The 27,738-nt window shown below is 42.7% G+C and overlaps 2 protein-coding genes across 2 annotated transcripts in view; one reads left to right on the top strand and one right to left on the bottom strand.

Annotated features, from left to right (window-relative positions):
- The first annotated feature begins 2,358 nt into the window (after nt 1–2,358).
- mphosph6 (M-phase phosphoprotein 6) overlaps nt 2,359–27,738 on the top strand; it is a 35,440-nt gene continuing 10,060 nt past the window's right edge. The window contains exons 1-3 of the mRNA XM_064929384.1: nt 2,359–2,689; nt 2,841–3,004; nt 3,564–4,052. Of these exons, the coding sequence (XP_064785456.1) occupies nt 2,581–2,689; nt 2,841–3,004; nt 3,564–4,052 (762 nt within the window). The 5' untranslated portion in view covers nt 2,359–2,580. The remainder of the gene's footprint in view (nt 2,690–2,840; nt 3,005–3,563; nt 4,053–27,738) is intronic.
- On the bottom strand, nt 6,189–26,026 carry LOC135509066 (terminal nucleotidyltransferase 4B-like). The gene is made up of 12 exons (XM_064929383.1): nt 25,290–26,026; nt 21,729–21,852; nt 21,493–21,539; nt 21,236–21,365; nt 20,988–21,095; nt 15,177–15,305; nt 14,709–14,922; nt 14,237–14,363; nt 12,489–12,592; nt 12,239–12,390; nt 11,110–11,244; nt 6,189–10,977 (listed from the first exon to the last, which is right to left on the bottom strand). Exons 1-12 carry the CDS (start codon nt 25,961–25,963, stop codon nt 10,789–10,791), a joined length of 2,133 nt encoding a protein of 710 aa, XP_064785455.1. The 5' UTR covers nt 25,964–26,026; the 3' UTR covers nt 6,189–10,788.

The raw sequence follows: 27,738 nt of genomic DNA, 5'->3' as shown, positions 1-27,738 counted from the left end.
AGGGCAGTGTGCAGTGCGATGGCAGTTGCATCTTCTGTATATCTATTGGGGCGGTAAGCAAATTTAAGTAGGTCTAGGGTGTCAGGTAAGGTAGAAGTGATATGATCCTTAACTAGCCTCTAAAAGCACTTCATGATGACAGAAGTGAGTGCTAAGGGGCGATAGTCATTTAGCTCAGTTACCTTTGCTTTCTTAAGTACAGGAACAATGGTGGACACTCCAGCCAGCTGGTCTGCACATGCTCTAAGGACGAGGCTAGGGATTCCGTCTGGGCTTGGAGCCTTGCGAGGGTTAACAAGCTTAAGTGTCTTACTCACAGGCCTCGTCGTTGGCACTGTTTTATCCTCGGTGGCGCTGTGTTGTCCTCAAAAAGGATCCGCAAAGAAGGTGTTTAGCTTGTCTGGAAGCAAAACATTGGTGTCCGTGACGTGACTGGTTTTCCCTTTGTAGTCCGTGATTGTCTGTAGACCCTTTGAATTGAATCCTTATGGAGGAATAACTACACTGTTTGAATTTGGCCATATTTCCAGTTAAATACAGTGGTTTGCACTTTCGGTTTTGCGAGAATGCTACCATCTATCCACGGTTCCTGGTTTGGGTAGGTTTTAATAGTCATTGTGGGTACAACATCTCCAATACACTTCCTGATGAACTCAGTCACTGTATCTGTGTATTTGTCGATGTTATTCTCAGAGGCTACCCAGAACATATCCAGTCCGCGTGATCAAAACAATCTTGAAGCATGGATTCCAATTGGTCAGACCAGCGTTAAATAGACCTTAAACGTGTACTTCCTGTTTGAGTTTCTGCCTATAGGAAGGGAAGAGTAAAATGGAGTCATGATTAGATTTGCTGAAGGGAGGGCAGTTGAGTAGCAACTGTTGGGTAGCAGTTGTCCAATGTTTTACCAGCGCGAGTACTACAGTCAATGGGTTGGTAGAAGTTCCGTGGAATTTTCCTCAAATTTGCGTTGTTAAAATCCCGAGCTACAGTAAATGCGGTCTCAAGATATGTGGTTTCCAGTTTGCATAAAGTCCAGTGTAGTACTTTGAGGACCGTTGTGGTATCGGCTTGAAGGGGAATACATACGGCTGTGACTATAACCGAAGATAATTCTCTTGGGAGGTAATACGGTCAGCATTTGATTGTGAGGTATTCTCGGTTGGGTGAACAAAAGGACTCTGTATGTTATCACAATCACACCATGAGTGGTTAATCATGAAATATACACCCCCGCATTTCTTCTTCCCTGAGAGTTCTTTATTCCTGTCTGCGCGATATACTGAGAACCCAGATGCCATAATGGATGGGGAGAGTATTTCCCGAGAGAGCCATGTTTCCATGAAACAGAGTATGGTGCAAGAAATATGTATACCGCAAAGTTGCTTAGGAGCTAGAAGCAGAGCTGCCATATATGTCGGAGCCATCTTACTACCATAAAGGCCTGATTGATGATGTGCTGTAGAGATGGTTGTCCTTCTGGAAGGTTCTCCCATCTCCACAGAGGAACTCTGGAGCTCTGTCAGAGTGACCATCGGGTTCTCAGTAACATCTCGGTCACAAACTTCTTCCATTTAAGAATGATGGATGCCACTGTGTTTTTGGGGACATTCAATGCTGCAGACATTTTTTGGTACCTTTCCCCAGATCTGTGCCTCGACACAATCCTGTCTCGGAGCTCTACTGACAATTCCTTCGATCTCGTGATTTGGTTTTTGCTCTGACATGCACTGTCAACTGTGGGACCTTATATAAACAGGTATGTGCCTTTCCAAACATGTCCAGTCAGTTAAATTTACCACAGGTGGACTCGAATCAAGTTATAGAAACATCTCAAGGATGATCAATGGAAACAGGATGCACCTGAGCTCTATTTCGAGTCTCAGAGCAAAGGGTCTGAATACTTATGTAAATACGAAGAAATTAGTAGGGATTTATTTGGTCTTTATTTTATTTTCATGGCAGTACAGAATTGAGCAGATCATGATTGATTGTACATTCCAGCACAGTAGGCAGCAGCATGCACTTAAACGATTGTTTGCGGACCGCCATGATATCATAGAAGAAAAAGAGAAGATATGACAGGGGAATTTCTTATAGTGAAGCGACATGCTTTCTTCTGTCCGATGTTTATCAGGTCAGTGCAGATGACAGATACAAGACCAGGAGACGAGGATAGGATGCCTGTTAAGACTATTGAGATTCAGCCATAGTTCACATCAACCATTAACAGACAGAAAAATACAGTACATGTATGGGGAAGTACAGAGATGGTGGTTAGATTGGCCAAACTCATCATTACACACACCCTTCCCACCATCCCCCCACTGCACTACAGTTTCACTTCCCCATTGGTCTCTCTGCTTTCTCTTGCTTCAGTCTTGCGTGTACTACTATATATTCACACACTCCCTCTTTCTGTATTTTTTCATTTATTTTTTCAAACAGGGCATGTCAACAACCTTAGTTATACCGAGTGTGTGTTTGTGTGCGCTTGTTTGTGCAGAGCTAGCAGCTGATTTCCGACTGAGTATTTCAATCATCTTCCCCAGAACTATTACTGTATGCTGACAAGCCCGGATGGCGGAGAGGGCAGTGCCACAAGAGAACACAGGGATCCAACAGTCCAATGGTCCATACCCTGAAGCCACAGCTGAGAGCCTGGACCTTGAGGATTCACATCAACAGGGTAAGAGGCACCTGGTTGCTTTCAGTAATTTTCTTTCAAATGGTACTTTAAATAAGTAGCTAAGCAAGGCATGTGTTTGACTCTGCTTGTGTAAACAGTAATATGACATTTTCATTGTGTCTGTCTGCCTGTCTGTCTACTCTGTACATAGGCGCGTGTGTGTATGACCTGTGTCCAGGCCCCAGTTCATCCTGTATGACCACCAAAGAGCTGCAGCAGCACTGGGGCGCGGTGAAGCACAGACTGAAGCCGGTCAAGCTGTTGTTTGAGATTCCTTCTGCACGCACCATAGCGCAGCACTTGTCCAAATACGTTGTGAGCTCTATTTTATGTACAGCATACAGCAAAGATTGTCAACTGGCGGTCCGCAGTCCAAATTCAATTTATTTGACCCCCTCCCAAAGTTTTCTATGCCCAATTTCTAAAATTGGATCTAGTTTTTGGACATAAACGGCTGTAAAATGACTAAGAATTCACCTCAAAATGTTCCACTCAGAAATAGAAGCATATGAGATTGTGTACCAATGTAATCAAGGTTGGAAATTATGTTTTTGTCAAACACAATAATCTGTTTAGGCTTGTGTCAATTTGCAGAGTACAAATGATTTATAATTACTCTATGTTCTGCCCCTTGACTATCCGCTCAAGAAAAAAGCAGCGCTGAGTCTAGTTGATGATCCCTGGCATATAGTTTAGGGCACGGAAAAACATACTTTGTGAATTCTTCAACGTAGTTAGTCAGTGTTGCAGGAAAGACAATTCCATATTTTATTGTCTTTTATTGGAAGATAGTCGAGTGAGTTTTAATAATAAAGTTGCAAGATATGAGGTTTTCTAAGTTAGAAGTTTGTCCCAATGTTCCTGTGTTCTCCAGGTGTACCAGATCGTGTTGATCCGGTCAGGCAGCTACGACTCCAAGCGCGTGTCTGTCGAGCGTCGCTATAGCGACTTCGTCCACCTCCACCAGCAGCTCCTTGAAGACTTCAGCGAGGAGCTTGAGGAGGTCATACTTCCCCGGAAACTCCTAACTGGAAATTTTAACCCCGAGACCATCTGGGAACGCCGCCTGGCTCTGCGGGACTACCTGGCCCAGCTCTATGCAGTCCGTTGCGTCCGACATTCCCACCACTTCCTGGATTTCTTCACTGAGCCCGAGCAAAGACGAGCGCATGGCCTTCTCCGATCAGGGCAGTTTGGGCCAGCTGTCGCTCTACTAGAGACTGTCCTGGAGCTTCAGGAGAAGATGGGAGGGTGGCAGAGTCCTGTTCTGCTGGTGCCTACGCTGTGTGCCCTCACAGTGTGCCAGAGAGACCTGGAAGAGCCGGAGTCTGCGTTCACCATGGGCCAGAGGGCGCTGCCCACGGTAAGGCGCTATGGGCTGAAGCGCTATAGAGGGCCACTGCTGGAGATGATGGTGGATCTGGGATACCAGTTAGGGCGACCTGTGGCTCAGCTGCAGGAGGAGTTGGTTCAAGTTAGGGATGCAGAGAGGGGACTGGTGTCTTTTCGCTCCCTTAAGGAGTTGGTGGTGCAGGAGTTTACCTAGGCCTGATTCAGTTGAGATAAGCATGCACAACTTTAAATTATCCAATGACATCAATAGGGGTTGTGCAAACACTTCCACTGGGGAGAACATGTCCTTTAAAGTATAGACTTTATTCAGGAATTCTAGACCTAGCCTTCTTTACCAGGGTTGAGCCAATTCCATTTAAATTCAATCAATTCAGGAAGTAGAAATTCCAATTCAAGGGTCTTTTCAATAACATTTATGTTGGAGCACTCTTTTGAACATGTAAATGCAGACATATCCCCCTGCCCCACCCAACTGTTTTCTTTCAAAACTGTATTTTAATAATGAAAGATACAATTTACATTTTCCCACTTACACCACCAGGGTCTTAACATATATATAAGTATCAATCAAAAGTGTAGACACAACAACTCATTCAAGGGTTTTTATTTATACTATTTTCTACATTGTAGAGTAATGGTATATACATCACAACTATGAAATAACACATATGGAATCATATAGTACCCCAAAAAAGTGTTAAATCAAAATATATTTTATATTTAAGATTCTTCAAAGTAGCCACCCTTTGCCTTGATGACAGTTTTGAACACTCCTGGCATTCTCTCAACCAGCTTCATGAGGAATGCCATTCCAACAGTCTTGAATTAGTTCCTACATATGCCGAGCACTTGTTGGCTGCTTTTTCTTCACTCTGCGGTCCAACTCATCCCAAACCATCTCAATTGGGTGGAGGTTGGGGGATTGTGGAGGCCAGGTCATCTGATCACTGTCCTTCTTGGTCAAATAGCCCTTACACAGCCTGGAAGTGTGTTGGGTTATTGTCCTGTTGAAAATCAAATGATAGTCTCACTAAGTGCAAACCCGATGTGATGGCGTATCACTGCAGAATGCTGTGTTAGCCATGCTGGTTAAGTGTGCCTTCTAAATAAATCCCCTACAGTATCACCATCACACCTCCTCCTCCATGCTTCACGGTGGGAGCCACCCATGCGGAGATCATCCATTCACATACTCTGCATCTTACAAAGACTCGGCCGTTGGAACCAAAAATCTCAAATTTGGACAGATTTCCACCGGTCTAATGGCTATTGCTTGTCTTTCTTGGACCAAGGAAGTCTCTTCTTCTTATTGGTGTCCTTTAGTGGTTGTTCCTTTGCATCAATTTGACCATGAAGGTCGGATTCACGCAGTCTCCTTTGAACAGTTGATGTTGAGATGTGTCTGTTACTTCAACTCTGTGAAGCTGGGCTGCAATCTATTTGGGCTGCAATCTGAGGTGCAGTTAACTCTAATGAACTTATCCTCTGCAGCAGAGGTAATTCTGGGTCTTCCATTCCTGTGGCAGTCCTCATGAGAGCCAGTTTTATCATAGCGCTTGATGGTTTTTGCAACTGCACTTGAAGAAACTTTTGAAATTCTTGACTGACCTTCATGTCTTAAAGTAATGATGGACTGTCGTTTCTCTTCGCTTATTTGAGCTGTTCTTGCCATAATATGGATTGGTCTATTACCAAATAGGGCTATCTTCTGTATACCATTCCGATCTCAAAAGCATTAACAAAGGAAGAAATCCCACAAATTAACCTGTTAATTGAAATGCATTCTTGGTGACTACCTCATGAAGATGGTTGAAAGAATGCCAAGAGAGTGCAAAGCTGTCATCAAGGCAAAGGGTGGCTACTTTATAAAATATAAAATATATAATTTATAAAATATAAAAATATATTTTGATTTGTTTAACACTTTTTTGGTTACTACATGATTCCATGTTTTATTTCATGGTTTTGATGTCTTCACTATTATTCTACAATGTAGAAAATAGTCAAAATAAAGAAAAACCCTTGAATGAGTAGGTGTCTTTTGACTGGTACTGTGTGTGTGTACACAGACACACACACTCATATATATTCATTCATCTACATTCCACCAAAATAGAATTAGCTAAATGAAAACTATCAATGTGAATAATATGAAAATACAATTCAATGAAGGAATTGTACATTTCCTGTTGAGAATGAGGAGAAAAACAAAACAAAATGACATTCAACGAAACAAAAAGGTTCAGAGCAATAAAATGAACATGTTTTCCTATTCCATTTCAAATTGGTTGGAAAGTGACTTTTTGTTTTGCATGAAATGTTGACTGGTTTTGAATTGGCATAGACATTAGGCAATGATATAAACATACTGAATAAATATTTTTTATCAAATTTAAGCATTTTGTTAAATTAAGATGCATTATTAAGATGCTGCCCGAAAAAAAAACAAATTCAGTGTTGAAATGAATGAGCAGTGAGCACATCAAATACATTTTCAGTGAACAAAACATTGTTTAGTCATCGTTTGTTCTATTCTAATTGCATAGAATAAAGAAGTTTGAAGAACTCAATGGTTCAGAGCGGTAGTACTTTACACAATAACAGCTACAGACTGGGAAATGTAATTTATTTCACAACATCCTCTCATTGATCCATATTATAACAAGCTACACTACATGACAAAGTATGTGGACACCTGCTCGTCATACATCTCTTTCCAAAATCATGGGCATTGATATGGTGTTGGTCCCCCTCTACTGCTATAATAAATAGATGTCTCTCTTCTGGGAAGGCTTTCCACTAGATGTTGGAACATTGCTCCAGGGACTTGCTTCCATTCAGCCACGAGCATTAGTGAGGTCGGACACTGATGTTGGGCGATTAGGCCTGGCTCGCAGACGGCGTTCCAATTCATCCCAAGGATGTTTGAGGGGTTTGAGGTCAGGGCTCTGTGCAGGCCAGTCAAGTTCTTCCACACCAATCTCAACAAACTATTTCTGTATGGACCTCGCTTTGTGCACGAGGGCATTGTCATGCTGAAACAAAGGGCCTTCCCAAAACCGTTGCCACACAAGTTGGAAGCACAGAATTGTCTAGAATGTCATTGCATGCTGTAGCATTAAGATTTCTCTTCACTGGAACTAAGGAGACTAGCCCAAACAATGAAAAACAACCCCAGGACATTAGTCCTTTTCCACCAAACTTTACAGTTGCCACTATGCAATGGGGCTGGGAGCGTTCTCCTGGCATCCGCCAAACCCAGATCTGTCGATCCCACTGCCAGTTGGTGAAGCATGATTCATCACTCCAGAGAACGTGTTTCCACTGCTCCAGAGTCCATTGGCGGCAAGTTTTACAACACTCCAGCCGACGCTTGGCATTGTGATCATAGGCTTGTGTGCGGCTCCTCGGCCATGGAACCCCATTTCATGAAGCTCCCGACGAACAGCTCTTGCGCTGACGTTGCTTCCAGAGGCAGTTTGGAACTCGGTAGTGAGTGTTGCAACCAAGGACAGACGATTTCTACGTGCTACAGCACTTGGCTGTCCTGTTCTGTGAGCTTGTGTGACCTACCACTTCGCGGCTGAGCCATTGTTGCTCCTAGACATTTCCACTTCACAATAAAAGCACTTACAGTTGACCGGGTCAGCTCTAGCAGGGCAGAAATGTGATGAACTGACTTCTTGTAAAGGTGGCCTCCTATTCCGGTTCCATGATGAAAGTCACTGAGCTCAAGTAAGGCCATTCATCTGCCAATGTTTGTCTATGGTGTCATGACGTTGCCCTCTTTGAGTACAGCGAGCACCATCCCCCGCTCTCTGCTTCTACAACCAGACTGCTGTGGTCAGAGGTCGTAAATTCCTGAGAAGACCTCATGGACACAGTTATAGAGTAGTTTTTCATGGAGACAAAGGAAATCCTTCCACCTCACAGAACTTGAGGTACAAACAAATGTCATGTTCCAGAGAAAGTGTAAAAGACCGGTGAAGAATCCAGCTACGAACTGGTGCGTTTGGCACAACTTGGGAAGCTCAAGAGAGACGGTGTGGCCACATTACCATAACACTGTTTATACAATAGCCTCAGATATGAGGTTTACGTCTAATCGTTGTATGAGATGAATGAGTGAGTATGATACTGTTTGTATAATTGTGTAATATGATTGTGGACCGTTTAATGAAGAAAAATACAATTCCCTTTTGATTTTAACTAAATCAGAGGACCGCCCCTGAGCCCAGTTCGGGTCAGACATCCTGGACCGGCCCTGAGCCCAGTTAGGGTTAGACATCCTGGGACAGCCCTTTTCTGCCATTCCCAATAAAACCCAACTTTGAGAAATTATCACCAGACCAAGCTTACCTCAATTACGAGATGGCTAAAGGTTGTAGAATCTTTTAAACATACCACGTGGTTAAACTTAAGACTATTGATACCGACATAATAAGAACAAGTCAATTGATATTGCTTACTAGTCTGCAGCTAGGAATTCGGCATCATTGAACGCGAAGAACGACAACCGCCGAAACATTCATTCTATAATGAATGTCACTTTAAACTATCCCCTCTAACCAAGACAGAGAGAGGGAGAGACGGACAATTCTACAAAATACTTTTCACCAGTGATCAAGACGACACACTGAGCGTAAATATATATATTGATTGCAATTGTTCACATGAGTGAGTGTTCATGTGTAAAGGATTAGCATTTTAATTGTTATAATTAACTCGGTAGTGACTTCTTGGTAAAAACCCCACTCCCCTTTTGTCAAACAAGCCGCCATGCCGGTTTAGCCCACTAGGGCACAATCTATCATTTCATGTAACCATATTTACTGTTTGTTTATGCATTTATGTTAATTACTTAGTTAGTAATAAATAAAGAATTTAAGACAATTGATGTATGGATGACTCATAGTGAAGAATTGGGTTCGTGCAGATAACCAACAATTTACGACATTTGGAATGAGACTAACGTGAGGTAAAGTAAATAAATCATTAATCATAAGACTATTGATCAGATATGAAAATATCTGAAAGGTTATATTGGGAAATTATAACTTTGTAATCTGAATACTTTCCTTGGTGCCCCAACTTCCTAGTTAATTAGTTACATGATTATTCAGTTTAATCGAGTAACTAATTAGAGAATCTTTGATAAAAACAAAGTATTCAGTTTAATGATAGTGAAGACACGACAATGGCGATTGTATGGCTGTGTGCTCAATTTTATACACTTCAGCAACAGATGTAGCTGAAATAGCCAAAGCCAGTAATTTGAAGGAGTGTCCACATACACTTTATATACAAAAGTATCTTGAAGGTTGGAACAAATGTCTGGATACAACTGAACTGTATAGGAGAAATTTTGGGAACGTATTAAATCGTGGAGAGAGATGTCAAAGAGACTTGCTAACTCCAGGACAGGCAGTGGCCCGGCCCCACCCTTATATGGTGGCATTTCCACAACAGAAAAAGTGCCGTCTAAACATTCAGTAACTTAAATAAATACAGTTACGAGCAAAGTTACGAGCAAACATTATGAAAATATATTTGTAATGTCAAATTTAGGCCCATATTCTTTTTATGGATCTGAAAGGATTGGATGAATGAAAGCAACTTGGCAAAAGCTGCACTCAGCCTCAGCTAGGAGATCACCATATTGCTTACATTTAGTCCAATCCATTTAGATCTGTGAACGCTAAAGGGCTAAGGCCTAGACAGGAAGAGAAAGCAAAGTGTTGGACACCTTCCAGCCCAGATAAGTTAAGGAAATTGTATGACTATTAGGACACAGCCTGTCTGAGATATTCAGTACAAAATGTGCATCACAACCATCTCTTAAACAGGCATACGGGCTCTTACCTAAGCGTTCCATGCATACCCCCTTCACATTATAGATTCATATAAATATACTACAAAAATCAATACAGAAACAAATACAAATCATTTTGTAATAGGCAAAATAGTTGAGTACTGATATTTTCATATTAGGAAGTTTGCAAACTACAGATATTGTCTAGTCTACCAGTAGGAACATGAAACTGTTCGCCATTACGCGATTAAACAGTATTGTGAAATAGCCATTGAACAGATCATTACAAAAATCATCCCCATTATGCAAGGAAACGGGTCCATTTGGGCTGTAGCAACTCAAGGATGTATTCTGCTGATGGTTGGAGTTGCCACATAGAACCCACACTTGGCCCAGTCCACAAGAGATGGCAAAACCATATTCATTCAGCTTATTAAAAAATAAATAATATTACAATCCCTAATCATTGTAATTTTTTCTTCCTTTCCCCACCATTTTGCCTTTTGAAAATCACAAACGAAGGAGTTGCTGAAAAGCTTAAATGTTCAATGACTCGTTTTGTCAGTGCAAACATTTGACCCAATATAGTTACAATATCCACAGTTTAACCATACATTTTTCCTTGTAATTTCTGCTGTAAAGTTGAATTGCCAGTATGTAATAGAGACCCAACTAACTGCTAGTCCAATAAACCAGGGTGTACTGCCAATGCTAAAGTTCAGGCTTGACAACCTTCCTCCATATTCATATTACAGAAAGACTATACCCTCAAGACGAGGTCGAAGTCAATCTGCCCTTTCAACTGACAGAAATAGGAGAAATCTCCTTCCAACTTGGCTTAAAAAATATCACTACCAAAAGCCCTGGTAAGATTGCCTCGATCCTCCCGTTTCAGCGGCAGAGAGTGGAGTTGAGTTCCGTGACATAGCGTCCTCTATCTACAGAGGTCCTGCACTACAGGTTTACATTGGCGCTTTGGCTGGAGTTTCCTCCTCCTGCCAGGACAGCTCTGCTTTCTGTCTCGGTGGCTCTTGCTGTTGCTGCCTGATGACTGTCCTGTTCCTGTGCTTGGCTGTATGTTGGCATTGCTGTTCTGACAAGACATCAAACTCGCTCTGTCCACCTGTTGCCAGGAAAACATATAGGGTAAGATTAACTTTACTGTCCCATTTTTCCTTGGAACAACATTTAGTGTGACATCATAATTTGATGTATGGTAATTTAACACTATAACGTGTCTGTTATAGTCACCTACCTTGCTCGACTGGCTTACGTGGTTGCTGGAAGAGAAACTTGTATCCCTGTGATTGGTCAATCCAGCACTGGGTGCAGATGAGCCTCGCCTACCCCGCGTCGAGGTCACCGGTTTACAGCAGACTCCATCCGAATCCTGGATGGATCATAGCAACCAATCGAGCGAGGGCAAAATATGATTTAACGACAGGCATCTCAATGTTTTAACGCATGAAAGGGTAGATTACCTAAGGGACCTTTCTTTTTATTAACCCCGGTTTCTCCCCGATTTCGTGGTATCCAATTGGTAGTTAAAAGTCTTGTCGCGTACGGACTCGGGAGAGGCGAAGGTCGAGAGCCGTGCGTCCTCCGAAACGCAACCCGACCGCACTGCTTTTGACAATGCCCACTTAATCCGGGAGCCAGCCGCACCAATGTGTCGGAGGAAACACTGTGCACCTGGCGCCAAGAGTCGCTATTGCGCGATGGGACAAGGACATCCCAGCCGGCCAAACCCTCCCCTAACCCGGACGGGTCAACCAGACGCAGCCAGCTGCGACAGAGCCTGGACTCTAACCCAGAATCTCTAGTGGCACAGCCTTAGACCACTGCGCCACTCAGAAGGCCCCTAAGGGACCTTTCTGATAGATTAAATATTTTAGAGCTTTAAATCACAGGTGCGAATGAAAGGCCAACACTGGGGCTGTATCACTTGATACATACAGTACATTCGTAGAGTATTCAGACCCCTTGACTTTTACCACATTTTGTTATGTTGCAGCCTTGTTCTAAAATGTATTACATCGTTTTAAAATTTTATGTAAATAAGATTTCAATTTTTTTTTAATACATTTGCAACATTTCTAAAAACCTGTTTTCGCTGTGTCATTATTGTGTGTAGATTGATGAGGAAAATGTTTTATTTTATCAATTTTAGAATAAGGCAGTAACGTAACAAAATGTGGAAAAAGTCAAGGGGTCTGAATACTTTGAGGAGCAAAGTGTGTGGAGAAGAGCAAAGTGTGTGCAGAAGAGCAAAGTGTGTGCAGAAGAGCAAAGTGTGTGCAGAAGAGCAAAGTGTGTACAGAAGAGCAAAGTGTGTACAGAAGAGCAAAGTGTGTACAGAGAACTCTGTTTCACAAGGCACTCACAGCGTCACTGGAGCTAGCTGATGAAGAATGTGGCGAGGAGAATGATGAAGAGGGGGGAGGAGAGGAGGAGCTGGGGGACTCTGCCCCTTCCTCAGAGAGATTGTTGATGCATTCCTCCATCTCCTGAAGCTCCACCAGCAACGTGACATTACCTGTGACAAAGGGGAAGGGTAAAAATGTGGGGTTTGACAATTTTATACTGTTTTGATATAGCGCTATAATTGGGCTCTAAAATGTCTCCTCTCCTTACCTTTTAAGGTCAGGGAGTTCAGTGATAGGGCAGCCCACTTCATGGTGATCCAGTCTCTGTATTCAGCAACTTCCTGGGTCACCCGGATGATTCTGCCCAGTATACTGCAAGACACATGATCATTTATATTACTACAAGTTGGAACAGTGGACACAATATTTTTTTCCACTTAATATTGTTGAAAATATACAGTGCATTCGGGAAAGTATTCAGACCCCTCAACCCCCTTCCCCATCAATCTACACACAATATCAAAGCAAAATCAGGTTTAGAATTTCTTTCGCAAATTTATTATAAATAAAATACTGAAATATGACATTCACCTAAGTATTCAGTACTTTGTTGCAACACCTTTGGCATGGATTACAACCTTGAGTATGATGTTACAAGCTTGGCACACCTGTATTTGGGAAGTTTCTCCCATTCTTCTCTGCAGATCCTCTGAAGCTCTGTCAGGTTGGCTGGGGAGCGTCGCTGCACAGTTATTTTCAGGTCTCTCCAGAGATGTTTGATCGGGTTCAAGTCAGGCCTCTGTCCTTAAGTGGCCCAGCCATTCAGAGACTTGTTCCAAAGCCATTCCCACGTTGTCTTGGCTGTGTGCTTAGGGCCATTGTCCTATTGGAAGGTGAAACTTCCTTCATCTTTCCCTTGATCCTGACTGTCTCCCAGTCTCTGCCGCTGAAAAACATCCCCACAGCATTATGCTGTCACCACCATTCTTCACTGTAGGGATGGGGCCAGGTTTCCTCCAGACATGACACTGGGCATTCAGGCCAAAGAGTTCAGTCTTGGTTTCATTAGACCAGAGAATCTTGTTTCTCATGGTCTGAGAGTCTTTAGGTGCCTTTTACTGCAGGCTGTCATGTGCCTTTTACTGTGGAGTGGCTTCCGTCTGGCCACTCTACCATAAAGGCCTGATTGGTGGAGTGCTGCAGAGATGGTTGTCCCTCTGGAAGGTTCTCCCATCTCAACGGAGGAACTCTGGAGCTCTTTCAGAGTGACTATCGGGTTATTGGTCACCTCCAGCCAGCTCTAGGAAGAGTCTTGGTGGTTCCAAACTTTCTCCATTTAAGAATGATGGAGGCCACTGTGTTCTTTGGGACCTTCAATGCTACAGAAATGTTTTGGTACCCTTCCCCAGATCTCTGCCTCAACACAATTCTGTCTCTATGGACAATTCCTTCGATGTCATGGCTTGGTTTTTGCTCTGACATGCACTGTCAACTGTGAGACCTTAAATAAACAGGTGTGTGCCTTTCCAAATCATGTCCAATCAATTGAATTTACCACAGGTGGACTCCAATCAAGTTGTAGAAACATCTCAAGGATGAGCAATGGAAACAGGATGCACCTGAGCTCAATATTGAGTCTCATAGCAAAAGGTCTGAATACTTATGTAAATATGTTTTTGTATATATGTATGTTTTTGTATACATATATATATGTATATGTATATGTATATGTGTATATGTATATGTATATGTATATATATATGTATATGTATATGTATATATATATATATATATAATCTCACACACACACGTGTAGATTGTTGAGAGGAAAACATTTAAAAAAATCCATTTTAGAATAAGGCGTAACAAAATGTGGAAAAAGTCAAGGTGTCTGAATACTTTCCCGAATGCACTGTATTGTTCAAAGTTCCATTCCTGGCTGTCAGCTCCAGCGAACCCATCACTCAGAATTATGTGACTGTAACCCTCCCCATGTGTCCCGGCCCTGCCCAATACCTCTCGCCGTGGTTGTTGAGGTGGTACTTAGCGATGGGCGACACAGCGTGGCTCAGCACCATGAAGGCATATTCAAACACCTGCTTCACCTGCATGGCCCCGTATGAGCTACGGCCCACATCATTACCTGGACAACACAGGACAGACACCAAACTCTCAAGGTCAGGTACAAGCTCAGACTTGGCAGGTCCTTATTGCAGGAGTTCTCAAACGTCATCTCAATAAAACAACTGCATCTGATGTTTTATTTATGGCAGAAGTCAGAAGCACAAGCCACTACATTGAATTAATTTTATTAACCCCATTTTCTCCCCAATTTCATGGTATCTAATTGGTAGTTACAGTCTTGTCTCATCGCGTACGGACTCGGGAGAGGTGTAGGTCAGAGATGCATCATATAGGTAGCTAGCTACCATACTGTAACCAGCATATGCAGTAAGGAGGAACTACAAAGGTGTGAACCCGGGCTCACCTGGCTGCAGTGGGTCTTCAATGTAGAGCAGGGAAGGTCTGTATCCATCCAGCATGCTCTTCTGGACCTCGTCTTTGGAGAGGTAGCAGCCCCCATCCTTGATCCGGATCCCCGTCTTCAGGTAGTTAAAATGGCGGCCGTACAGCTCAAAGAACTCTATGAGTAGGACACCAGTGTTGGCGTTGGGACTGCAGGCGTTCTCCCTGCTATGGAGCTGAAACGCACAAACTCTACAGTCTATTACTTGCTTCCATCGTAAGAACACGTAGTAGTAAGAACACTATGCTGCTGGTGACAAATACAATTTGCCCTCGGGGATCAATAAAGTTTATTCAATGGTACAAAATGTATATCTCCTCACTCTCAACGGTTGAGGAAAGGCCGGACAAATGCATCATAATCATTTAATTAGAATACTAGATTATACTCTCAATGACAATAATACAAGGATGATGGGCACCGACCCACCTGTAAGAAGCTGACAGCGACAAGGAAGAGGCAGTAGGAACTGATGCCTCCTGTAAACACTTCATTCATGTCTCTTTGTAATAAGAACTGCTTCAGGACTAGCACCAGGTACGGAAGCACAGGATATTTCTGAGGAGAAACAGATGGAGAGAAAACTTTAGAGTAGTTCACACTATGAGGATTGTGCCTAAATTCAGATGACACTCAATCATTAGAAAGAAACAGACACATACTACAAGATAAGCTAAATGCCTTCCATGCTCATTTCGAGGCATGTAATGCTGAACCATGCATGAGAGCACCACCTGTTCCGGACGACTTTCTGATCACGCTCTACGTAGGAGATGTAAGACCTTTAAACAGGTTAATATTCAAAGCCGCTGAGCCAGATGGATTACCAGAACGGACACGTACTGACCAGCTGGCAAGTGTCTTCACTGACATGATCATCCTCTCCCTGTCCCTGTCTGTAATACCTGCATGTTTCAAACAGACCGGCATAGTCCCTGTGCCCAAGAATGCCAAGCTAACCTGTTTAAATGAATCGGCACATAACACTCACATCTGTAGCCATGAAATGCCTTGGAAGGCTGGTAATGGATCACATCAACACCATCAGATACCCTGGACCCACTCCAATTCGCATACCGCCCCAACAGATCCACAGATGATGTCATCTCTATTGCACTCCACACTGCCCTCTACCCACCTGGACAAAACTAACATCTATGTGAAAATGCTGTTCATTGACAACAGCTCAACATTCAACACCATAGTGCCCTCCAAGGTCATGACCCTGGGACTGAAAACTTCCCTCTGCAACTGGATCCTGGACTTCCTGACATGCCTCCCCCAGGTGGTGAGAGTAGGCAACAACACATCTGCCATGCTGACTCTCAACACCGGGGCCCCTCAAGGGTGCATGCAAAGTTCCCTCATGTACTCCTTGTTCACACATGACTGAGTGTCCACGCACGACTCCAACACCATCATTAATATTGCTAATGACACGACAGTAGTAGGACTGATCACCGACAACGGTGAGACAGCCTTTAGGGAGGTGGTCAGAACCTCTCAACATCAGCAAGACAAAAGGAGCAGATCGTGGACAGGAAACGGAGGGCCGAGCACGCCCCCATTCACATTGACGGGGCTTTAGAGGAGCGGGTTGAGAGCTTCAAGTTCCTCTGTGTCTACATCACTAAGGATCTATCATGGTCCACACACACCAACACCAGTTCTGAACAGGGCATGACAATGCCTCACCCCCCTCAGGAGGCTGAAAAGATTTTTGCATGAGCCATCAGATCCTCAAAAGGTTTTACAGCTGCACCATTGATAGCATTGTGACTAGCTGCAATACCGCTTGGTATGGCAACTGCTTGGCATCCGACCGCAAGGTGTTAACAGAGGGTAGTGCGTACGGCCCAGGGTTTCCGTTAAGCGGCTTTTGTCCAAGGAAACATTTAAATGCTGAAGGATACAACTGGCACCGGCAAATTGGAAGAAGAAAAAGTGCTATTGCGAAATAATGCTTTTTAGCCTATTCATTGATGGAAATACATTTAACTGGTCATGCTTATTGGTCTACAGGTTAATTTGTATACTTTTGTAGAATTAAATTGGCGCAGATATACAGATATTCTCCTTTGAGTGCAGAATCTGTCAGACTGCGCATGAGCCACTGCAGCAACATCTTGTGGTGCTTTCAAGACAACTGGGAACTCAAAGAAATAGGAGGTCAAATAATGACGTCAGTGATATTCAGCTTGTAGTCGGAACTCTGGAAAGGGGACCGAGTTCCCGAGTTGGATGAACGACTGGAATTCAAATTTTCCCAGTCGGCCAAACACTCCCCTAACCCAGACGAAGTTGGGCCAATTGTGTGCCGCCTCATGGGTCTCCCAGTCGCGGCCGGCCGACACAGCCCTGGAGCAAAATCCGGGTCTGTATTGATGCCTCTAGCACTGCAGCGCAGTGCCTTAGACCGCTGCGCCACTCGGGAGGCCCGTGCAGTGCCCTTTTGACAACAGTGTTTTCCCCCTAAGTGCATTATGGAATGAACATTCGCATGTAGCCTACTGACTTGTGAGCATTACTGTACTCATAAATGTGAAGAAACAAATGTTTATCAACATTTTAAGCTAAATGTTCTGACCTCTTGCATCACTCATTGCTTTTTAACAAAAACAAATTATGTATCCATGGTCTACTGGTTGTATGAATTTAGGATCTATCGTCCCACAACTGTCTCAGAGTATGTTTGGAATAGGCTATTTCTTTCTTGACAAGCTGACCAATTGAATATGTAGCCTAAACTCTTCTAGTAGATTGACATAGGCTAGCGATTTTGCTCTTTCGTTACTCGTCTTGTTGGCTGAGTAAAAGTAATACGTGGACAGTTATTCTAACATGTTCAAAGAGCACATCAGAATTCGGTAAGAAGGACAGGACATCGTTGCATCCTCAACTTGCATGTTCTATTAATATGAATTACCATAATCTAAATGTGATTTCTGTCATTCTGAGCACCGTGGGTGGACGCTCTAATCAGGTTACCCATCTAATGCAGATGAATCCGGTAAATCTAAATTTTGCCGGTAAAATGTCAGGCACCACCTTTTTCTAACAGAAACCCTGGTACGGCCCAGTACGTCACTGTCGAGGACTCCAGCTACCAAAGTCATAGACTGTTCCTTTTCCTACCGCACGGCAAGCGGTAACGATGCACCAAATCAGGAACCAACAGGACCCTGAACAGATTCTACCCCCAAGCCAGAAGACTGCCAAATATACTGAAAAAAATATATAAAATGCAACAAGTTCAAAGATTTTACTGAGTTACAGTTCATATGAGGAAGTCAGTCAATTGGAATTAATAAATTAGGCCCTAATCTATGGATTTCACATGACTTCGAATACAGATATGCATCCATTGGTCCCAGATACCTTTAAAAAAATAAATGGGCCTCAGGATCTCATCAAGGTATTTCTTTGCATTCAAATTGCCATCGACAAAATTCAATTGTGTTTGTGGACCGTATGTTATGCCTGCCATAATCTCACTACGTGACACTCTATTCACAACTTTGACATTAACAAACCGCTCGCCCACACGACGCTATACACGTGGTCTGCGGTTGGGAGGCCGGTTGGATATACTGCCAAATTCTCTAAAATGACATTGGAGGCGGCTTATGGTAGATAAATTAACATGACATTCTCTGATGGACATTCCTGCAGTCAGCAGGCCAACTATCGATGTTGACCGTTATTGCACTAACTTTTTGACTCACACGCTGCTGCTACTGTTTATCTATCCTGTTGCCTAGTCACTTTATTCCTTGTTATAGGTACATATCTACCTCAATTACCTCGTACCTCTGCACAACTCAGTACTGGTACCCTTTGTACAGTGCCTTGCAAAAGTATTAATCCCCTTTGCATTTTTCCTATTTTGTTGCATTTACAACCAGTAATTTAAATGGATTTTCATTTGGATTTCATGTAATGGACATACACAAAAGAATCCAAATTGGTGAAGTGAAAAAAATGACTTGTTTAATTTTTTTTTTAAAGTGGTACGTGCATATGTATTCACCCCCTTTGCTATGAAGCCCCTAAATAAGATCTGGTGCAACCAATTACCTTCAGAAGTCACATAATTAGTTAAATAAAGTCCACCTGTGTGTAATCTAAGTGTCACATGATCTCAGTAATATATATATATATATAAAACACACACCTGTTCTGAAAGGCCCCAGAGTCTGCAACACCACTAATCAAGGGGCACCATGAAGACCAAGGAGCTCTCCAAACAGGTCAGGGACAAAGTTATGGAGAAGTACAGATCAGGGTTGGGTTATAAAAAAACATCAGAAACTTTGAACATCCCAGGGAGCACCATTAAATCCATTATTAAAAAAAATGGAAAGAACATGGCACCACAACAAACCTGACAAGAGGGCCACCCACCAAAACTCACAGACCAGGCATGGAGGGCATTAATCAGAGAGGCAACAAAGAGAACAAAGATGACCCTGAAGGAGGTGCAAAGCTCCACAGCGGAGATGGAGTATCTGCCCATAGGACCACAGAGCTGGGCTTTACGGAAAAGTGGCCAGGAAAAAGCCATTGCTTAAAGAAAAAAATAAGCAAACATGTTTGGTGTTTGCCAAAAGGCATGTGGGAGACTCCCCAAACATATGGAAGATGGTACGCTGGTCAGATGAGACTAAAATTTAGCTTCTTGGCCATCAAGGAAAACGCGTGGTCTGGCACAAACCCAACACACCTCTCATCACCCCGAGAACACCAAGCATGGTGGTAGCGGCATCATGCTGTGGGGATGTTTTTCCATCAGCAGGGACTGGGAATCTGGTCAGAATTGAAGGAATGATGGATGGCGCTAAATACAGGGATATTCTTGAGGGAAACCTGTTTCAGTCTTCCAGAGATTTGAGACTGGGATGGAGGTTCACCTTCCAGGAGGACAATGGCCCTAAGCATACTGCTAAAAGCAACACTCTAGTGGTTTAAGGTGAAACATTAAATGTCTTGGAATTGCCTAGTCAAACCCCAGATCTCAATCCAATTGAGAATCTGTGGTATGACAAAGATTGCTGGACACCAGCGGAACCCATCCAACTTGCAGGAGCTGGAGCAGTTTTGCCTTGAAGAATGGGCAAAAATCCCAGTGGCTAGATGTGCCAAGCTTATAGAGACATACCCCAAGAGACTAATAGGCCAACCACACCGCTCACGTAGCGTGCGCGAGTGTTGCAAAATAAATTTAGAAATCTATGTTAATCAATTATTGCACCCACACTGCTCTGCAAGTCCTGCCTCTCCCATCTCCTCATTGGTTTATAGAAGCAGGTACCCACATGCCTTTATTGGTTATACCCACGTAGGTGATTGAAAGACAAACTGTGTTGTAGGTCGGTGTCGTAATATTATGAAAGTTAGATGCCAATCACCATATAAGTTCAAAGATGAAAAAGCCTGGAAAGAGGAGAGATGACTAGAAAAGATTCGGTTGACCGTTTTATGTGTGGATTAATTGTCGGAGTAGAGGACCTTGTGCATCTCAGGTAAAATAACAACTCAATGTTTATATCCCAGGACAAATTAGCTAGCAACAGCAAGCTAGCTAAATAGGACAAATTAGCTAGCAAGTGCAAGCTAACTAGCTAAATTGCCATAAATGTTTAATGCTTTTCGACCTGTTCCCAAATTAATGTAATTGGTTCAGAGTTTGTTTTGATATTTTAACCTGTGTGACGTGATCGCTTTTGGTGTAGGGGGACAATATAAATGTATGCACAATGGCGCACGCGCGCAGCCGTTTTGGGTTCCGTGTTACAGTTGTAATTGCTGCAAAAGGTTGCTCTACAAAGTATCGACTTTGGGGGGTGAATAGTTATGCACGCTCAATTTGTTTTTTGTTGTTGTCTTATTTCTTGTTTGTTTCACAATAAATAAATACAAATTGCATCTTCAAAGTGGTAGACATGTTGTGCAAATCAAATGATACAAACCCCCAAAAATAAATTTTAATTCCAGGTTATAAGGCAACAAAATAGGAAAAATGCCAAGGGGGATGAATACTTTCACAAGCCACTGTATATGACCAAGTTATTATTATTATGTGATTACTTTTCTATTATTTCTCAATTTTCTGTCTCTGCATTGTTGGGAAAGGCCAGTAAGTATTTCACTAATAGTCTAAACCTTTTCTTTACAAAGCATGTGACAAATAAATACATTTTGATTTGACACACACACACATACACACAGGGAGCATTGTACCTTTTTATAATCTTTGATGAGGGCAGCAGCTTTGACAGCATTCTTCATGTTGAAACTGATGTCAACTTTGACCTCCGTGAGAGAGTCTGTCAGTTTGATGATTGGCACCTAAAGACCAGACAAGATCAGATTTGACTGGCATACATACACCGATAATTCCCTGTCCAGAATTATGTTCACAACACACACACACACTTAACAAGGCTTCCCTCCACAGACAGACACACAAAACACAGACTACCCATTACCGTGGCCTTGTCCAGCACTTTGACAGAATTCTCCTCCACCACTTTGTGTTTCCTCAGCGCCTCTTCTAACCTCCACAGAGGGAGGGTGTCTCCTTCCCTGAACTTCACAAACACCACCAGGTCAATGTCACTGCAACATCAACACAAAGAATCACATTATATTCCTCCTTTGCGTAAGTTGGTGATAAATACTGGTTATAGTTGGTTATGAATACTTTTTCAGTAAGGAAAGGACTTGAAATTCAACGACAGGTTACCTAGTGGGTAGATAGAGACCCGTGCTGAAACTTCCAAATACTTGAACCTGCAAAGCAAGTTCACACCATGAGTAACGAGATTGCATATAAAACTCCATGACAACGATAAGCTATAAAATGATCATATCAGTATGCATGCTAATAAGAATTACTGCACCATTTGAAATTCAATAAATATCTAGACAAGGAAGTCAATGGCTCTACATCTCCGACTACAGTGAAGGTGATTGACTTACGTCAGCACTGGGCCAAAGGTCCTTAATGACCCACTCTATCCTCTCCACCACCTCCCTCCTCATCTTCTCCTCCTCCGGCCGCGGAGACATGTAGGCATAGAAGTCCTGGATCTCCTCATGGAGCCTGCAGAGTAAGAGAGACACAGCGTGGTTAGAATGTTGTGTTCTAGAACATGTTTGAAATACTTCAATAGTAATGCAGTCAGGGGTTCCCTGGTAGATTTGACACTTGAAACATGGATTCATTAAAATGTATTTTTATCAAGTCTCAAGCTTATTGACAAACAAGTAAGCTAAATACCTATTAAATGTAATATTTTCTATTATAGCAAACTAATCACATAGCACGACAGTGCGTAGACCAGCAGTGGCCTTCAGTCTGCCAGTGTACTATGTAGCCTGTGATTACTGAGCAGTTACTATAAATACACTAGTGGGTAAGTATGACACTATACTAAAGAGCAGCAGTGTGTATTCCCAGGAGGACATGACATGTGCCAGCCCAGCCAGCTGCTTTTCAATACGTCATTCAGAGGGTAATAAAGTGCTTTAGAATAACCCTCAATGGGGCATGGAACAAGGCTATCTGCTGCATCACACTAGGCTTTAAATACAGTAGAGGAGGAGATACGGTTCAAATGAATGTTTCTGCATGTACAGGTCTCAGTCCAGTTGTGGGTTTAACTGAAAACTCATAGTATAGGCCCTCTGCAATTGTTTTGGGTATAGGCCCCATTTCTGATTCTGAAACTATATATTATATCAATAAAATATCTAATTTATGGAGCCCAAACTATTATAAAATCTTACATTGAAAATGTAGGAATACATGCCTTACACTGACTAACACAGGTACCATCATCTTCTCAGTATGTCAAGTAAGAAGGGGTGTGTTGACCAGATGAGGCATTAGAATGTATCAGAGCTGGTCTAGCCTTGTGTTGCACCAGTTCAGATCTACCTGGTCAGGTTCTGAAGAAGAAAACTAATGAGGAAAACACCGTGGACCCCTACTCTTTCAACTCACATGAGCCAAAATGTGTCTATGCACTAGCCTTTTGATAAGACTGCTCATATTCTAACCAACTGCTGCTGAATAGAAATATGAAGTTCAGGGAAAGTCATCTTTATCAATGATGAGCTAGAAAATACATTGCCTGGCTACTCACACTCTTTGCTCCAGCCAAACACTACGCCACACCCACACACTTTAGTTTCTTCTCAAAAGACAGAGCAGTGGAAGAATTTAGTTTGCAGTCTTTACCTGGCCGGCTCCCCTCTCTTCACTGGGATTCTCTAACTCTGACCCTAAGACCCTCCCATGCTGTCCCTAGGAGTGGTGTATAATGTCTAGCCAGGCTTTTTTCGCTATACTCGACTTGAGTGGGTTGAGTCAATTACATTATCTTCCTGTCCAGACTTGGTTGGGGTTATATCCTGCCACTGTCCCCCAACCCCCTGTCTCAGTTCCCAGTATCTACAGTGCCTTCAGAAAGTATTCAGACCCCTTGACTTTTTCCATTGTTAGGTTACAGCCGTATTCTAAAATTGATTCAAATGCCCCCCCCCCCCTCTCAATCTACACACAATAGCCAATAATGACAAACCAAAAACTTTGGGGCTTTGTTGTAATTATTTTTTTGAAATTAAAACTAGAAATCTCACATTTACATAAGTATTCAGACCCTTTACTCAGTAATTTGCTGAAGCATGTCATGTCTCCTCTGTCATGTGCCTTTTACAGAGGAGTGGCATCTGTCTGGCCACTACCATAAAGGTCTGATTGGGGGAGTGCTGCAGAGATGGTTGTCCTTCTGGAAGGTTCTCCCATCTCCACAGAGGAACTCCAGCTATGTCAGAGTGACCATCAGGTTCTTGGTCACCTCCCTGACCAAGGCCCTTCTCTCCCGATTGCTCAGTTTGTCCGGGTGGCCAGTTCCAAGAAGAGTCTTTGATGGTTCCAAACTTCTTGCATTTCAGAATGATGGAGGCCACTGTGTTCCTGGAGATCTTCAATTCTGCATCATTTTTTTGGTGCCTTTCCCCAGATCTGTGCCTCGACACAATCCTGTTTTGGAGCTCTATGGACAATGCCTTCGACCTCATGACTTGTTTTTTTTCTCTGACATGCACGGTCAACTGTGGGACCTTATATAGACAGGTGTGTGCCTTTCCAAATCATGCCCAAGCAATTGAATTTACCACAGGTGGACTCCAAGTTGTAGAAAAATTGGGAAGGATGATCAATCAAAACAGGATGCACCTGAGCTCAATTTCGAGTCTCATAGAAAAGGGTCTTGTAATTTGCACACAAAAAAAATCTAACAACCTGTTTTCACTTTGTCTAGTGTGTAGATTGATGAGGATTTTTTATTTAATACATTTTAGAATAAGGCTGTAACGTAACAAAAATGTGGGAAGAGTCAAGGGGTCTAAATACTTTCCAAAGGCACTTTATACTGCAATAGCCTCTCTCTCTCAGGACCTGAGCACTAGGATCATGCCTAAGGACCACCTGGCTTTGCGACTCCTTGCTGTCCCAGTCCACCTAGTCGTGCTGCTAATCCAGTTTCTGCTGTTCTGCCTGTGGCTATGGAACCCTGACCTGTTCACTGGACCTGCTACCTTATTCCAGACCTGCTGTCTCAACCTCTGAATGCTCTGCTATGAAAAGCCAACTGACATTTACTCCTGAGGTGCTGACCTGTTGCACCCTCTATAACCACTTATTATTTGACCCTGCTGGTCATCTATGATGAACGATCCAGCCATAATGGCCATTTACACAATCTGCACCGGCACAGCCAGTAGAGGACTGGCCACCCCTCAGAGCCTGGTTCCTCTCTAGGTTTCTGCCTTTCTTGGGAGTTTTTCCTAGCCACTGTGCTAGTACATCTGCATTGCTTGCTGTTTGGGGTTTTGGGCTGGTATTGTGTATGAGCACGTTGTGATGTCTGCTGATGTACAAAGGGCTTCATAAATAAATGTTATTGATTGACTGATTTAGTTTGAGCAGAGAGGAAGGGTCGTCACGAGTTACCACAGCCAAAAAGTAATAAACCCTGCATACTGATTTAGTTTGAGCAGAGAGGAAGGGTCGTCACTAGTTACCACAGCCAAAAAGTAATAAACATTTCTATTATTAAAATGTGATAGCCACCTAGCCACAATGCTAACCTTACATTAAGACCAAAAAGCACATTTGTGTTCACATACATTTTTACGATATATCCACATTGGCTACTATGGTCCCATCTGATATTTCCTCCTCGGGACTGCCTTACATGTTTGAGGACATTTATTTTCATCGTTAGAGCGGCCACTAGGGTATCTGGTCAAGATAATGGATAATCTGTGGTTTGAGAGGTCACTCAGGCTAGGAAAAAAAGACAATGTAGGATCCTTCTGTATGAGAAATCATCTCATGTTGATCAATTTATCTGGTGAAAATCCTTGCCAACACACAGAAGTCCCTCCCTGTACTCTGTAATAAATCGTCAGCCAGACAGTTCAAACATGACAAGTTAGAGCAGTTATGCTGCCCCAGGCATCCTTCCTTACCCCAAAATCCCTGCAGTGTAGTTTCTGGTTTTCCAAGGCGTGTCCGTGTAACCAACTCTACGGCATCCAGTTTCGTCCACCGTAGAGTTGCAGCTAATACTCAATAAACTGCGGTTAAAACCGAAAGTGCTCGCTCGGTTGTCTCTCATCCGTCTGTTCCCAAATTCGTATTCTCTCTCTCTTCCTCTCCAGCTACCGAATGCAGTGCCACCCACAAATCCGGCACCACTACTGCCCTTCCCCGCAGGATGCTGGTTGATATTTTCCTCCAATAAATCGGATAGCTGTTCTATTTTATTATCGCCTTTCGGATTAATCGTCCCTTGCATTCTCGCCTCACTACTGCTCGTGCCACCGTCGGGTACTCCGTCCTGAATCACGTTCCCCGTGACCCCGTTCACCGATACGGTTGTACCAGAACTAGTCTTGGTGGTGGGCGTGTTCGAGGTAGCAGAGCCGTGGTTCTTATGATTATTCAAACTCAAATTGCGCAGACCATGAGTCGTTATCCAAATCTTCAACCACGAGCTGCTGGGTTGGGAACCAGGAGAATATTGGATCCACGCACCCGTGCACGGCACGCTTGCTTGGTTTGCGTGACTGGCACTGTCACGATAGAGGTAGCTACACTGAGCTGCTAACGAAAGAGGATAATTCATTGGTGCGGCTGGCATCCGGGTTGGATGCGCGCTGTGTTAAGAAGCAGTGCGGCTTGGTTGGGTTGTGTATCGGAGGACGCATGACTTTCAACCTTCGTCTCTATAGGGGCCCGTACGGGAGTTGTAGCGATGAGACAAGACAGTAGCTACTAAAAACAATTGGATACCACGAAATTTGGAAGAAAAGGGGGTAAAATTAAATAAAAATTTAAAAAAAGGAGAATTGACAAGTTATGCGTACAGTATATACAAATCCAATAATGTAGATGTAAACAACAGTCTGTATTAACACGACACCAAATTAAATTGTGGAAATACAGACGTGGAGTATTTCTTAAGAACAAAACGTGACAAACTAGTTTTCTCCAGACACTCCATCAATGGCGGAAATTACAGTATTGCTCAAAACAAATATGATGGATATACTGACAAGATGCATGTCTCTTCGCCCTAACAATGGGAGTAGATTTCCACAAAGAGGAACGGCGAGATGTCTTGCTCCAGCCTATTTGTAGGATTGGTGGATATGTCATTATTGTTGTCCTTTTTTTAAAACGGCCTGTATTCAATGGAGACAGACGATATGCTACTAGCATAATGCCATGAATATCCATAGCTATCTCGAGACAACTCCGATATTGTTTTTTACTCCAAGTTGCCGGGATGTCACGTGTCCTACCTATATCAGTCCACTAACAACTTTAAGCATTACGAAAGTAAATTAGATTAAATAATCCTCACGTAGCCAATAAGACATACATTTTTATTGACCAAATTCGAAACTCCCATTTATTGCCTCTATAAAAAAAATAATTGCGGATCAACGAAAAAAAACTACCTGCTTGATGGTGGCAGACTTTCCGCCAAATTGGGCCATTCAATTTCAATTTAAGGGCTTTATTGGCATGGGAAACGTATGTTTACATTGCCAAAGCAAGTGAAATAGATGAACAAAAGTGAAATAAACAATAAAACATGTACAGTAAACATTCTACTTACAAAAGTTCCAAAATAAAGACATATAAATGTCATATTATGTGTATATATACAGTGTTGTAAGGATGTGCAAATAGTTAAAGTACGAAAGGGAAAATAAATAAACATAAATATAGGTTGTATTTACAATGGTGTTTGTTCTTCACTGGTTGCCCTTTGTGGCAACAGGTCAAAAAAATCTTGCTGCTGTGATTGCAGACTGTGGTATTTCACTCAATAGATATGGGAGTTTATCAAAATTGTATTATTTTTCAATTTTTTTGTGGGTCTGTGTAATCTGAGGGAAATATGTGTCTCTAATATGGTCATACATTTGGCAGGAGGTTAGGAAGTGCAGCACAGTTTCCACCTCATTTTGTGGGTAGTGTGCACATACCCTGTCTTCTCTTGAGAGCCAGGTCTCCCTTAGGTGGCCTTTCTCAATAGCAAGGTTTTGCTCACTGAGTCTGTATATAGTCAAAGAATTCCTTAAGTTTGGGTCAGTCACAGTGGTCAAGTATTCTGCCACGGTGTACTCTCTGTTTAGGGCCAAATAGCATTCTAGTTTCCTCTGTTTTTTGGTCAATTCTTTCCAATGTGTTAAGTAATTATCTTTTTGTTTTGGATGGGTCTAATTGTGTGGCTGTCCTGTGGCTCTTTAGGGTCTATTTGTGTTTCTGAACAGAGCCCCAGGACCAGCTTGCTTCGGGAGCTCTTCTCCAGGTTTATTTCTCTGTAGGTGATGGCTTCGTTACGGAAGGGTTGGAAATTGTTTCCTTTTAGGTGGTTGTAGAATTTAACAGCTCTTTTCTGGA

This window comes from Oncorhynchus masou, chromosome 22 (genome assembly GCF_036934945.1).
Source record: "Oncorhynchus masou masou isolate Uvic2021 chromosome 22, UVic_Omas_1.1, whole genome shotgun sequence".
NCBI lineage: Eukaryota > Metazoa > Chordata > Actinopteri > Salmoniformes > Salmonidae > Oncorhynchus > Oncorhynchus masou.
Note: the sequence above shows the minus strand (reverse complement) of the source record. Positions and strands in the feature narration are given on the sequence as shown.

Excerpts from the sequence above, each read along its gene's own strand:
- LOC135509066 (XM_064929383.1), bottom strand. The coding sequence starts at position 25,963 with ATGCCAGCCGCACCAATGAATTATCCTCTTTCGTTAGCAGCTCAGTGT. Across the intron at positions 21,096-21,235 it reads AAGTGCTGGACAAGGCCACG|GTGCCAATCATCAAACTGAC; the intron begins GTAATGGGTAGT and ends TCTGGTCTTTAG. Across the intron at positions 11,245-12,238 it reads CAGCTAGCTCCAGTGACGCT|GATTCGGATGGAGTCTGCTG; the intron begins GTGAGTGCCTTG and ends TGATCCATCCAG.